Source organism: Populus alba, chromosome 1 (assembly GCF_005239225.2).
Source record: "Populus alba chromosome 1, ASM523922v2, whole genome shotgun sequence".
NCBI classification, from domain to species: domain Eukaryota; kingdom Viridiplantae; phylum Streptophyta; class Magnoliopsida; order Malpighiales; family Salicaceae; genus Populus; species Populus alba.
In genome coordinates this window covers 31969965-31981206 of record NC_133284.1, presented here as the reverse complement: position 1 = coordinate 31981206, position 11242 = coordinate 31969965, and the positions used below count along the sequence as shown (strand labels likewise).

Below are 11242 nucleotides of genomic sequence, written 5' to 3'. Positions count from 1 at the left end.
TTATCTACCACAACGACAAAAAAAACCTAGATTTGCACTCACAAAAGTATAATGGGCTTGCAATCTTAAAACACGTTTTCTTTTTTAATTATTTTAGGAAGGATGAAAGCACTCACCCTTTGTTGAAAGATAAGAACAAAACCTAGTCTAAAACTCACCATCTTTGTCCTGGCTGCGAGGTGATGATCCTTTTCCCAATCATTTCTCCTTAATTTACGTGGTTTGCTGTACAATAAGATTTAAATTAAGAGAAGAATGGGACAAGTTTAGAAGCACAAATTAACACAAAAACAAAAACAAAATCCTTAAATCCAAAAGGTCGCCTCATCCTTCAATCGAGCCATCACCACCACATCAGCCTCCACCAAAGTACACCCATATTTGCAGATTGTAATAACTAATTAATATGTATTAAAATTGAAAACACCGCTATTTATTTAGTTATTCTTAACTTAAAAATGAATAATTTATTAAGCATTCAGTTTCCACCCACTTTCTCAGTTTTGCAACTTGTCAACCGAGCCTTCTCCACGTTATTCATTTTGCATTTAACAAAGCGTTGACATGACCCATAATCTACGTTTTTTCCTTCTCTTTCTCCAGGTAAACAGAAAAAGAAAAACCCTTCATCAGATCTGTGTATTTGTTTATGGTTGTCTTTGTGAACTTGAATTCTGATTCTTGCATGGATTTTCATTTTCAATGATTTTTTTTCTTACTTCTAGACCTTGTTTTTGCATTGCTGTTATACGTGCTTGACACTACGATTTGTGCTCTTTCTTTTTTCTGTTTCAAGTTTTAGTTTTGTTTGATGATGAGAATTGAGTTGTTTTTGTGTTATATTATTGACTCGTTGTTTCTTTATTGTTACTGTAATGCAGATTGATTCTCGGCTTTTTATTTAGCTTTATGATCGAACCATTTGATGTTTTGAAAAGTTAGTGGGGTTTTCGTTGTTGAAATTGTGTGTTGGAGATGTGAATTGGAGTGGTTTAAATGTTAATATCTGGGTTTCTATTTATATGCTATTGTAGATAGCATAATTGAGGTTCTGTTTGGCTTTGTGAATTGTGAAGAGAGTTGGAATTTAGTTTCTGTATATTGGGGGCTCGAGATGATTGGGAGAAAAAATATGGGGCGAGCGTCGCCATTGCTTTTGGTGCTTTTGGCACTAGGATTTTTCTTTGCGATGTATAACTTGTTGACTTTGGTAATACAATATAAGGATTCTAGTTCAGGAGCTGGATCAGGGATTCCTGATCCTGTAATACGGATGCCAACCAATTTGAGGAAATTAGGGAAGTCGAATTTGAAATTCCATGTTGCCCTTACGGCTACTGATGCTCCTTATAGTCAATGGCAATGCCGGATTATGTATTATTGGTATAAGAAGATGAAAAACATGCCAGGATCAGACATGGGAAAGTTTACTCGAGTGTTGCATTCGGGAAGAGGTGATCATTTGATGGACGAGATTCCAACTTTTGTTGTCGATCCTCTTCCGGAGGGCTTGGATCGGGTAAGAATTTTTTATTTTTGCTTTTGCCGCCGTTGCTTATATTTATTTCTCAGCTTTTATTCTGTTACATATTGATTTCAAAGTTAAAATTATTGTGACCTTGAATTTTCTTTAGGAAATGCCTCCTAGTCATTTTTTATTCTTCTCCTTGGCTCGTTTACACATTGTTACCTTGTTAATTTAAAAGTGTTCCTGGTGAATTGATGAGGGATCCTGGAAGTATTGTGTTTCATCAATAACATGAACTATACAGGTTCAATTTTCATTTTACTCAATTATTTCTGGGGCTATGAGAAATCTTGACATTTCTCAAGTATCTTGGTTTTAGATTGATTTCTATCAATAATGACGCAGACATTTAATGTGTTTCCCATACCAAATCTGTGGCTCTTCCTAATATTAGTACAAAAGCAGTCAATGCTCATGGTTTGCTTCTATCAAATTATCAATAATTAGTTAACATAATTTGCTCATATAGCCATTTCATGCTCTATCCAGGGCTATATTGTCTTAAATAGACCGTGGGCTTTTGTGCAATGGCTGGAAAAAGCAACTATTGAGGAAGAGTAAGTTTTTAAAGTTATGGTTCACAGTTTCCTTTTTAAACCTGCTCTTTTGTTATGACATCTGAAATTTAGTGATTGTATGATTGATACAGAAGCATTTTGTGATTGATACAGATACATTCTAATGGCAGAACCTGACCACATATTTGCAAATCCTTTGCCTAACTTGGCACATGGAGATAATCCAGCAGGGTATCCATTTTTCTATATTAAACCAACTGAACGCGAGAAAATTGTTCGAAAGTTTTATCCCGAGGAGAAGGGTCCTGTGACCGACATTGATCCAATCGGCAATTCTCCCGTAATAATAAAAAAGGTACTCCTTTTATTTCATTTATAGCCTGTTTAAACCATTTGAACTTCTGAGAATTTTATGCATTTCCATTTTAGTTATCAGGGCTCATTATTGTGGGAATATAATTTAAATTTCAGTTGGAAAGACATGAAGTGCTGATCATTGACATGCCATTGTCCTTGTCAAAATGTCACTATTGTCGTAGCCATTGGGATGGGATATTTGCTTTACCTCTAAACAGTTTTGCTTATTAACATTTGGTGAGCTACACTTTATCTTTACAGTCACTGCTGGAGGAAATTTCACCAACATGGGTGAATGTTTCACTAAGAATGAAAGATGACCCAGAGACTGATAAGGCATTTGGTTGGGTGCTTGAAATGTGAGTAATGTTTGATAGGATTCTTTCTATTTTGCTAATGAATTTAGATCTTGAATTATTGGTATATATTCAATGTTGCTCACATATCTTTGTTGATCTTAAGGTATGCGTATGCTGTAGCATCAGCATTGCATGGTGTGCGGCATATACTCCATGAAGACTTTATGCTACAGGTACCTGGGGTTTATGGTAATGCTTCTTGTATCTCTCTATTTCTTAAAGTCACTCATTCAGAATTGCCTATATCCATGTATGTTTCAGCCACCATGGGATTTGGAAGTTGGGAAGAGATTTATTATCCATTACACTTACGGATGCGACTACAATATGAAGGTAAAAGAAGGGATCTCTCTCTCTCTCTCTCTCTCATATTTATAATTATCTTTTCTGATTTTGATGTCTTAACTGTTATTCATCACCTTCTATTTTTCTTTGTTTTTTTCCTGCAAATGTTCACAAGTTGTTTCTTAGACAACCAATATTTGATTCTTATTTTGTTGATTATGATTTGTTATTATTAGGGAGAATTAACATATGGAAAGATTGGAGAATGGCGGTTTGACAAGAGATCCTATCTCAGTGGTCCTCCACCAAAGAACCTTTCCCTGCCCCCACCAGGAGTTCCTGAAAGTGTGGTATGTTCACAACTAGATCTTTCAGACCATTTGGGAAATTATATTATATGAATGACAGAAGATTCATGTTTGATAAGTGGGCTTAGAGGGAAAATGTTAAAATGAAGCCTGCCTGGAACTACAACGCATTGCGTTATTGTACAATTTGTTTTCTTGCTATAATGAACTTGCTTTTCGAGGATTATGTTTGAATTAGAAGCCAATGAGGCTTTACCCATACACTGAAGATGATCAAGGAATTGTCATCTTAGGCAGACCTTGTCGAGAAGGAATATGAAGGGCAGATACTGTGGCACTGCATTGTACATGTATGATTTCCCTGAAAAGATGCCCATAATATTCCCATGATACATGGATTAAATTTCCTTACATAAAAACAATAGTTTGTATGAAACCATGTGTACATATCAACTTGGCGTGCTGGCCATCCTGATCACTTGCAATGTGAAATTGTCTGTCTATGTTTTATAGTATAGAGCAAAAACCTTATCTGGTCTCCATCCAAATTTCAAATTACATGGATCTTAGCATCCTAGGTGAAAAGAAACCAAAACATACCTGCATTGAGTTGTTCAAGTATTCTTGGTCTCTGATGACATCCTTATCTGGTGTGAAGTAAAGGGTTCTGCGATATTTTCTGTTATTTGTAGTGACTGATGCCATGGGAACTGATAGTTAACATGATGATTCCTGTCTGGATTATGAATCATTTTACCTTATTCTCATAGTATGCCATGGAAGTGAAGGCACTGTTTTTCTCTCTCTGTCTTTCTCATGGAGTTAATAATCCATTTATTATGATTCTCTGCAGGTGAGACTTGTAACGATGGTTAATGAGGCTACAGCTAACATTCCTGGCTGGGACTCATTAAACAGTGGCTGAGATTGAGATCTGGATCATAAGCTCATTGATCCTTGGTTCAATGCAAATCTCTTGCGTGAGAGATTCACCCATACTATCTACAAGATAACAGAATAGTGGTATAGGAAAATAGGAATGCCTTCAAAACAGGGGGGTCTTTGGTTAGTGACACTTCGTGAATTGATCATGAAGGACTCTGGATTCTTTTTGTACACATATCTGCTACACTTGAAATAATGCTGAGTTTTGAATTTTGAATGTTTCAGACCTGTAAATTGGGAATTTCTTGCTTTCACAGTTTGTAGTAATCTTTGCTGTTTATGAAACGATGGTGAAGTAAGTTGTCTTGTGCTAACCGTGGCTGAAAGTCAACGGGCAGGTTAATTTGATTGGCATTTGTACGACTATTTCTGTTTGGAGACTTTTCAGTAGACTGAGGTCGTCTTTCATGTTGTTGTTTTAGTTAATAAAGGCCTAATTTCCACTAATGTAGTCCATTGTTCCTGCTGATTCCCCCCTGACATTACTCTGAGATAGTGAAAAGCATATATCTAAACAAGAAGAGTGTGCCCGACTGTAGTAGAGGTGCAAGTTCTAGTGGTTCATCTACGGAATCCTCTTGCTGTCATGTTTTAAGTGAACTTCTTGGAGCTCTTGTTCTGCAAGCATTAGCTCTAGGATGCATGAGCCCTGGAATATTGCTATGCAATTGTGTTTTTTTAATTTGTCGACATCCATTAAAATGTTTCTGGATGTATTAGGGTAATGGATTTTTTTTTCTGTGATCTTGTAGTCATGCTGAGCTTGATTTCATTATAAAACAGTATCAGTACAGCAAGAAATGGAGAAACCTTTATTTGTTTCACAATTGTTTATGTTTTTTTTCTGTGTATACAATTGCTAATGTTGCTGAGCATGTAACAAAGATCATCATGGTTGATTGGTTGTTGGTTTGGATGTTCTTGTAGTGAGGGAGGGCCTCATTTGAACAATTTGTTCTTCATCAACTCCCATCCTCGAAGCATGAAGGCCTGCTTCCAAGAATCGTTTCACTGCATCCTCCATGTAATCATTCCCTTGCTTGACTGTCATTTCCTTCCCTATCTTTTCAAGGTAACTCGTCAAAGTATCCTCTCCTTTTAGCACAGCTGCAAGCTGTAGTAGCTCCTGCTGAAATTCGGTAAGCTTGGCATCTTCATTGGGCTCACTCTTCCTGATCCGAGTTGGAATCGGTAGTTGCTCTATTCAGGAGAGGGGACGAGAACAAGAACAATCGTTAGCAAAAAGCTCACCTATTCCAAGCCTGGAAAACGAGTTAAGGTGGCTCACCTGGGCAATCAGTTCTAGGCTCAGTCCGAGTCTGTACGATGCCTTCAAAGGTACCCGCCCATTCATCCCTCTTTGTCAAGAAAGCGGTCATGTTGAAGAGCTTCTTCACCGTCGCAGGAATGGATGAGTGCTCGTATTCTGACGTTGGAAATGGTGACCCATTGGGTCCATGGACAACTGCACCACCATGACAAAGCAACATCCATCAATTTTTAGTTAATTTCTCATTTCCAGCATGATAGGTCAACACTCCTCCAGTCAATTATCAGCAAAATGATTACACGATGATGCTATACACCGACAATTTTCCTTGCCTTCCATTTGAGAAAATCACACACGAGATCTTGATTCTCCAGACATAATTAATCTCCTCACATTAAGACATGTACGTTGGTCGATGAAAACAAGGGAAGTGAGAAGTTGGTATTTGTCACTTTTTCGCTAGCCTGGTTGTCATCCACGAGGATTTCATTTCACGCACTGACAATGGGCGAGTGCGAAAAACACAAAAAGAAGCAGGTGGTCACCTATTTCTCTTTTTTAAATAAAAAAATTTAAAACTTTTAAAAACACAATTTATATCCCGTTTCGAAACACATCTTCATGAAGATATGGCTGGGTGACATTTAAGTTAAAGCTAGCCCTTAAACGTATATGATAATGCTATGAATCAATGCGCACAGAGCAAGTAATATATGCCGGAATTCGCTCTGAAAGTGATGTGCTACTTACCGGTGCCCTTCTCTATCCACGGGGAGACCATGATAGAGGGAACTCTAACCCCGAGTCTATCAAACTTGAAAAAAAAAGGCGCTGGTCCCACTATCCCGTCCGGACTAGGGACCCCAGTTACAGGTGTAGCCACGTGATCGTAGAACCCACCATGCTCGTCGTATGTGATTACTAACAGTGTCTTGTTCCATTGTGGACTTGCCCTTAGTGTCTCGTACACCTGCAATCTCCAGAATTACAAAAATGTTTCTTGCGATTGAGAGGGGAGGGGGGGTGGAGAAGACATGTTTAAGGAAAAAAACTCGGACAATCTCAACAACGGTGCTCTTGTAAAAATTAAAAAAAACGTAGAACACTGATAGAACCACCTACATGCACGTGAATGACTGTCCAAAATATATGTAAAACAAAAAATGGCGAGCACCTCTTTGACAAACATTTGCCCTTGATAAACATCATGGGAAGGATGATCATCGTTGGCGGGGGATGTCTTCAAGTCCGTGTACCGCTGCTCAATCACAACATAACCAGGAAGCTTGCCTTTTTTCGCATCCTTCTTAAACGACGAGTCATAAGGATGGAATCTAGCAGTGTACTTGACCTTCCTCAGGTTCCTATAAAACAATGTGGCCGGGATGTTCTGGTAGTATATTCCCCAAGATATTCCAGCATCGTCAAGGTTTTCGAAAATTGTTCTTTGAGGGTACCCCTTAGCGAGCATTGCCGGGATGTTGCTGGTGGCTCCGGCAGACGTGCCTGAATGCACAAATAGCCGGTTGGGTTGTGTAGATGATGGAACCGAAGCAAACCACCTGCCAGTACCGGAATGGTTGTTGTTAATTGGACATTGCATGTGCTTTTACATGTACTTGCAAAATTATAGCTAAGTGGGTATTTCATAGTCGACAAATTAATTTAATACTCTCAGTTTTTTTTTTTTTTCACAAAAATTATATATGTAGATGACTAGATAGACTGGCTAGAGGAACGTTCTCCTTCCAGTTTATGGAGGGTTATAGACAAAAGGCCCCTTAAGCAGCATAGATTTCTATAATTAAAATAAAAAATCTTTCCCTTTTTTTATACAAAAGAAAGAAAGAAAAATCGGTTTCCTACTAACTGCACATGGCATGTGTAAGAACTAAAGAGAAGATGAAGGAGGCTTTTGGAGACGAAAATTAACCATCCGTTGAGCTATCTTTTTTCTCTCTGCTTTTTCTTATGGTTAAATCCCATCTAGAACATGCCATTGGTACAGTCCTGAGATTAATCATGACATTATTGGATTATGTATCCATTCTATATGATTGTGGATAGAGTGAAAACCAGTGTTTAGTTTGAAAAATGGAATCGTTAGCACGTAGCTTGGTTAAATTTGGACAGACAAAAAGGAATGGCTGTACCTGTCAAAGACAGCAAATTCCGATACAAGTGCCCGGTAAACAGCTAGCATATCAGGCTGGAATCCGTTCATCACGTCCCGGGACATGTTGGCTGATGGGTCCATAGAGAAAGCCTGCTGAGCAAAGCCGTTCATGGGAGGAGGATTCTTGGACGTGTCTTCAGACCCAAATATCTGCTCCCTTATTGCTTGAAAAGAGTGGCCAGGATCAGGGTCAACATACTGAGCTTGGTTATTGAAGAAGAATTTTGGTGATTTTGGATCCGTTATGTTCAGTGGATTCCATTGAGTGCCATCAACACCATTGATTTCAGGGTTGATTTTCTTCATCCAGCCTAGCATGTGATCAAAAGAACGATTTTCCATCACTAAAACCACAACATTTTTTATTGGGCTTGCATGGATTTGGTCATGGAGGAGTACAAGGAGGAAGACGAAGATGGAAGTGGCTAGTTTAGGTGGTCTTTTTGCGGACATGTTTTGTTGCATTTGCAGATAGATCAGTAGAGGAGAGAAAGGGAGAGGAAGCTTTCGGCAATGGTAGCTTGTTGTGTTGAGTTAGATGCAGTGGGCGTTGCTTGTCTTTTTCGCCATGTGCCCAATCCTCTTATGACAAAGATATTTCCCATTTTGATTCTTGTGGGGCATAGAAATTGACTGGATGCATTAAAGTTGGTGTTTTCACGCCAACAGTGCCTAGTAGTGACTAGTCACGAGCGGGTCTGAATTTTCCTTCAAAAAAACAATATTAATAATTTGAGCTATAATATCGACTTGAGATTAATAAATTAATTTTCTTTTAATTAAATAAAAAAAGTGATATTAACCAAACAAATTACTTTAAAAAAATATTATGATACCTTGAAAAAACAATGAGAGCATGAAATTGGATTAAAAAAAAGATGAGAAAATTAGGTCAAGTCAACAAATATTAAAGAACATAACGGGGAAAAAAATTAACTACAAAAAAAGATTTAAAATAAAAAAATGATAATTACAATAATGAGGGTAAAAATCATAATAAAAAAATTGAGGGCAACTAAATTTTTTTGATTGGAGGTTTAAATTGAAAAGAAAAATAACTAAAAGAAAAGGAAAGGGAAATAAAAGAATGAGGAAAAATTGAAAAAAAATAACACAACATAAATTTGGTTTGAAATGTGAGATTAAAAACTAATAAAAAATTTATAAAAGAGTTAAGGAAAAAAACAGAGAGAAATCCAAAAAATAAAGATCAAATAAAAAAATATATATGAAAAATTAAAATTGAAGTACTAAATCGAAAATAAAGAACACTTACACAAAAGGGAAAAGGATTAAAAAAAGAAATTAAAAGAAAAAAGGACACAAATTTTTGTTTGGAGAATTAAATTGAAGAGAAAAATAACTCCAACAAAAAAAATTAAGGATCAAATTGAAAAAAAAAATAGCACAAAATAAACTTGGATTAAAGGGTGAAATTTAAAAAAATAAACTTATATAAAAGGGACAAGTAAAGAAAATAATAAATAAAAAGAATAAGGATCAAATTAAAAAGGTATTAATATATTACAAATTGAAATTGGAGAAATAAATTGAAAGAAAACAAAACTTTTGTTAAAGAGTCAAGAACAAAAATTAAAAGAAAATTAAAAGAAAATGGATCAAATCATAAATACTAAAAAAACAAAAAAGACCAATTAGCAATTTTTAGGAGATGATAGAGAAAAAAAGAAGAGAAAAAAGAAAGGGCCTAAGACCCCGTTTGTTTGTTGGAAAGTAGTTTCTTTTTTTAAAGTGAATTTTGAGGAAAGTGAATTCCGAGAAAGTGAATTCCAAGAAAGTATTTTTTGATATTTGGTAGTGTAATGAAAAATAAGTTGGAAAACATTTTTCAGTGTTTGGTTATGTCATGGAAAATGAGCTGGAAAATAACTTATTAATATTTTATTTATCTCAAGTTTATTAAAATAATGAGGAACAAATCTTACAAATTAAAAAGTTGAATGAGAATGAAATTGAAAAGAAATATAATTTCATAAATTATTTCAAATAAAATAAGTAACAATCAAAAGAATGAGGACCAAATTTGATAGACAAAAAATTTCAATAAAAAAATGATAACGAAAAAGCAAATAGCAATTATAAAAATAAGGACCAAAATTAATATAAAAATAAAATTTTAAGAGATGAAATTGAAAAATAAATATTCAAAACAAAATATATATAGCAATCAAAAGTTTGAGGATCAAATTTTCTATAATCAACAAATAATGATATTTTTAAATTTTTCACAACTTTCAGAAAGTGTTTTCCGTCCAAATTTTTCAGGAAAACATTTTCCTGAAAACCAAGCTAAATTTTCTCTTTACTGGAAAGTGTTTTCTGTTGACCAACTTTTCTAATAGCAAACAAACACAAGAAAGTTTGAAAAGTGATTTCCTGGAAACCACTTTCCAGAAAACAAACACAGTTAAAAGGAAAAATATTTTCCTGAAAACCAAGCCAAATTTTTCTTTGAGTGAAAAGCATTTTTCATTAACCGGAAAGTGTTTTTCGTTGACTAGAAAATGTTTTCTGTTGACCGGAAAGTGTTTTTCGTTGACCAACTTTTCTAATGGCAAACAAACACAGGAAAGTTTGGAAAATGGTTTCCCGAAAACTACTTTTCATGGAACAAACATGGCCTAAAACAAACCACCAACTCGTTGATGACACGTGCTACACTAGTTGAAAAGGGACACGACAACGCATCTAACTATACATCGAATGGTCAAGTTTAACAATGGGGAGCGCCACCTAAAATACACGGGTGTCTCCCACGTGCCAACACGTGCAACATCCATGCCAATAACTTTTTGAAATCTAATATTATTTTATTATGAAAAAATACAATAATATCATCGATAAAAATTGAAAAATAACAAAATAACCAATGTAAAAAGACATAAATATCCTTTAATTGTTTTGGTTTAAAAAGTATTTTGGTAATCTAACTTTAATCTAAAACCGATAATACTATTTGACTAAAGCCATCATTTTTTGTCTCCAAAAACAATTTAGTATTTTTAATGTTCATATAAAACAAACATAGCTTAATACTATTCTAAGTAAGTCCATTTGTTATTTGAGTGAAGAGTAAATTAATAATTTTACTGCTGGAGTCCAAGTGAAATGTAAGCAGGAAAAACACTGTTAAAACGTCCCTTCACTTTTAGGATATCTGTCACAATAATACAAGATTGCCAATATTATCTGCTCTGGAACGTTTCGCTAACATTGACAAATGAGACTTTGTGAGAGAGAAAGAATTTAATATTCTTTTTTATATAAATAAATGGAAAAGGACTCTGGAATTTATGATAATACAGGAAGAAGGATGTGCAATCTATCACGTATCTAAATGGAAATGCAAGCTGTTGCCTCTTCTCCATCCTCCTCCTTACCATGTAAACGAGGATTCGTTTTTTCCTGTAATTTGGGCGCCTGGAAAGGTAGACTTTCATGGTTTGTAAGAACGCATTGCTAGCTGCTCAGGCTT

At 35.5% G+C, this 11242-nt stretch overlaps 2 protein-coding genes across 3 annotated transcripts; one reads left to right on the top strand and one right to left on the bottom strand.

Annotated features, from left to right (window-relative positions):
* The first annotated feature begins 160 nt into the window (after positions 1-160).
* On the top strand, positions 161-4682 carry LOC118055542 (hydroxyproline O-arabinosyltransferase PLENTY). Of its 2 annotated transcripts, none has more exons than XM_073403711.1 (9): positions 161-179; positions 882-1519; positions 2018-2085; positions 2200-2401; positions 2665-2762; positions 2866-2935; positions 3024-3095; positions 3284-3397; positions 4209-4682. In XM_073403711.1, the coding sequence occupies exons 2-9, from the start codon at positions 1115-1117 to the stop codon at positions 4278-4280; spliced, it is 1101 nt and encodes a 366-aa protein (XP_073259812.1). In that variant the 5' UTR covers positions 161-179; positions 882-1114; the 3' UTR covers positions 4281-4682. The 2 variants fall into 2 exon arrangements, with proteins under 2 accessions (XP_073259812.1, XP_034923357.1); XM_035067466.2 differs by lacking the exon at positions 161-179 and adding an exon at positions 207-603.
* A 407-nt stretch (positions 4683-5089) lies between these two features.
* Positions 5090-8328, bottom strand: LOC118055541 (non-specific phospholipase C2). The gene is made up of 5 exons (XM_035067465.2): positions 7724-8328; positions 6745-7132; positions 6321-6540; positions 5589-5765; positions 5090-5500 (listed from the first exon to the last, which is right to left on the bottom strand). Exons 1-5 carry the CDS (start codon positions 8209-8211, stop codon positions 5190-5192), a joined length of 1584 nt encoding a protein of 527 aa, XP_034923356.1. The 5' UTR covers positions 8212-8328; the 3' UTR covers positions 5090-5189.
* Between the last annotated feature and the right edge of the window lie 2914 nt (positions 8329-11242).

Coding starts and splice junctions, on each gene's coding strand:
- LOC118055542 (XM_073403711.1), top strand. CDS start 1,115: ATGATTGGGAGAAAAAATATGGGGCGAGCGTCGCCATTGCTTTTGGTG. Junction 1,520..2,017: donor TTCCGGAGGGCTTGGATCGG/GTAAGAATTTTT, acceptor TGCTCTATCCAG/GGCTATATTGTCTTAAATAG. Junction 2,086..2,199: donor AAAGCAACTATTGAGGAAGA/GTAAGTTTTTAA, acceptor TGATTGATACAG/ATACATTCTAATGGCAGAAC.
- LOC118055541 (XM_035067465.2), bottom strand. CDS start 8,211: ATGCAACAAAACATGTCCGCAAAAAGACCACCTAAACTAGCCACTTCC. Junction 5,766..6,320: donor GTGGATAGAGAAGGGCACCG/GTAAGTAGCACA, acceptor ATGGTGGTGCAG/TTGTCCATGGACCCAATGGG. Junction 5,501..5,588: donor GCCTAGAACTGATTGCCCAG/GTGAGCCACCTT, acceptor TCTCCTGAATAG/AGCAACTACCGATTCCAACT.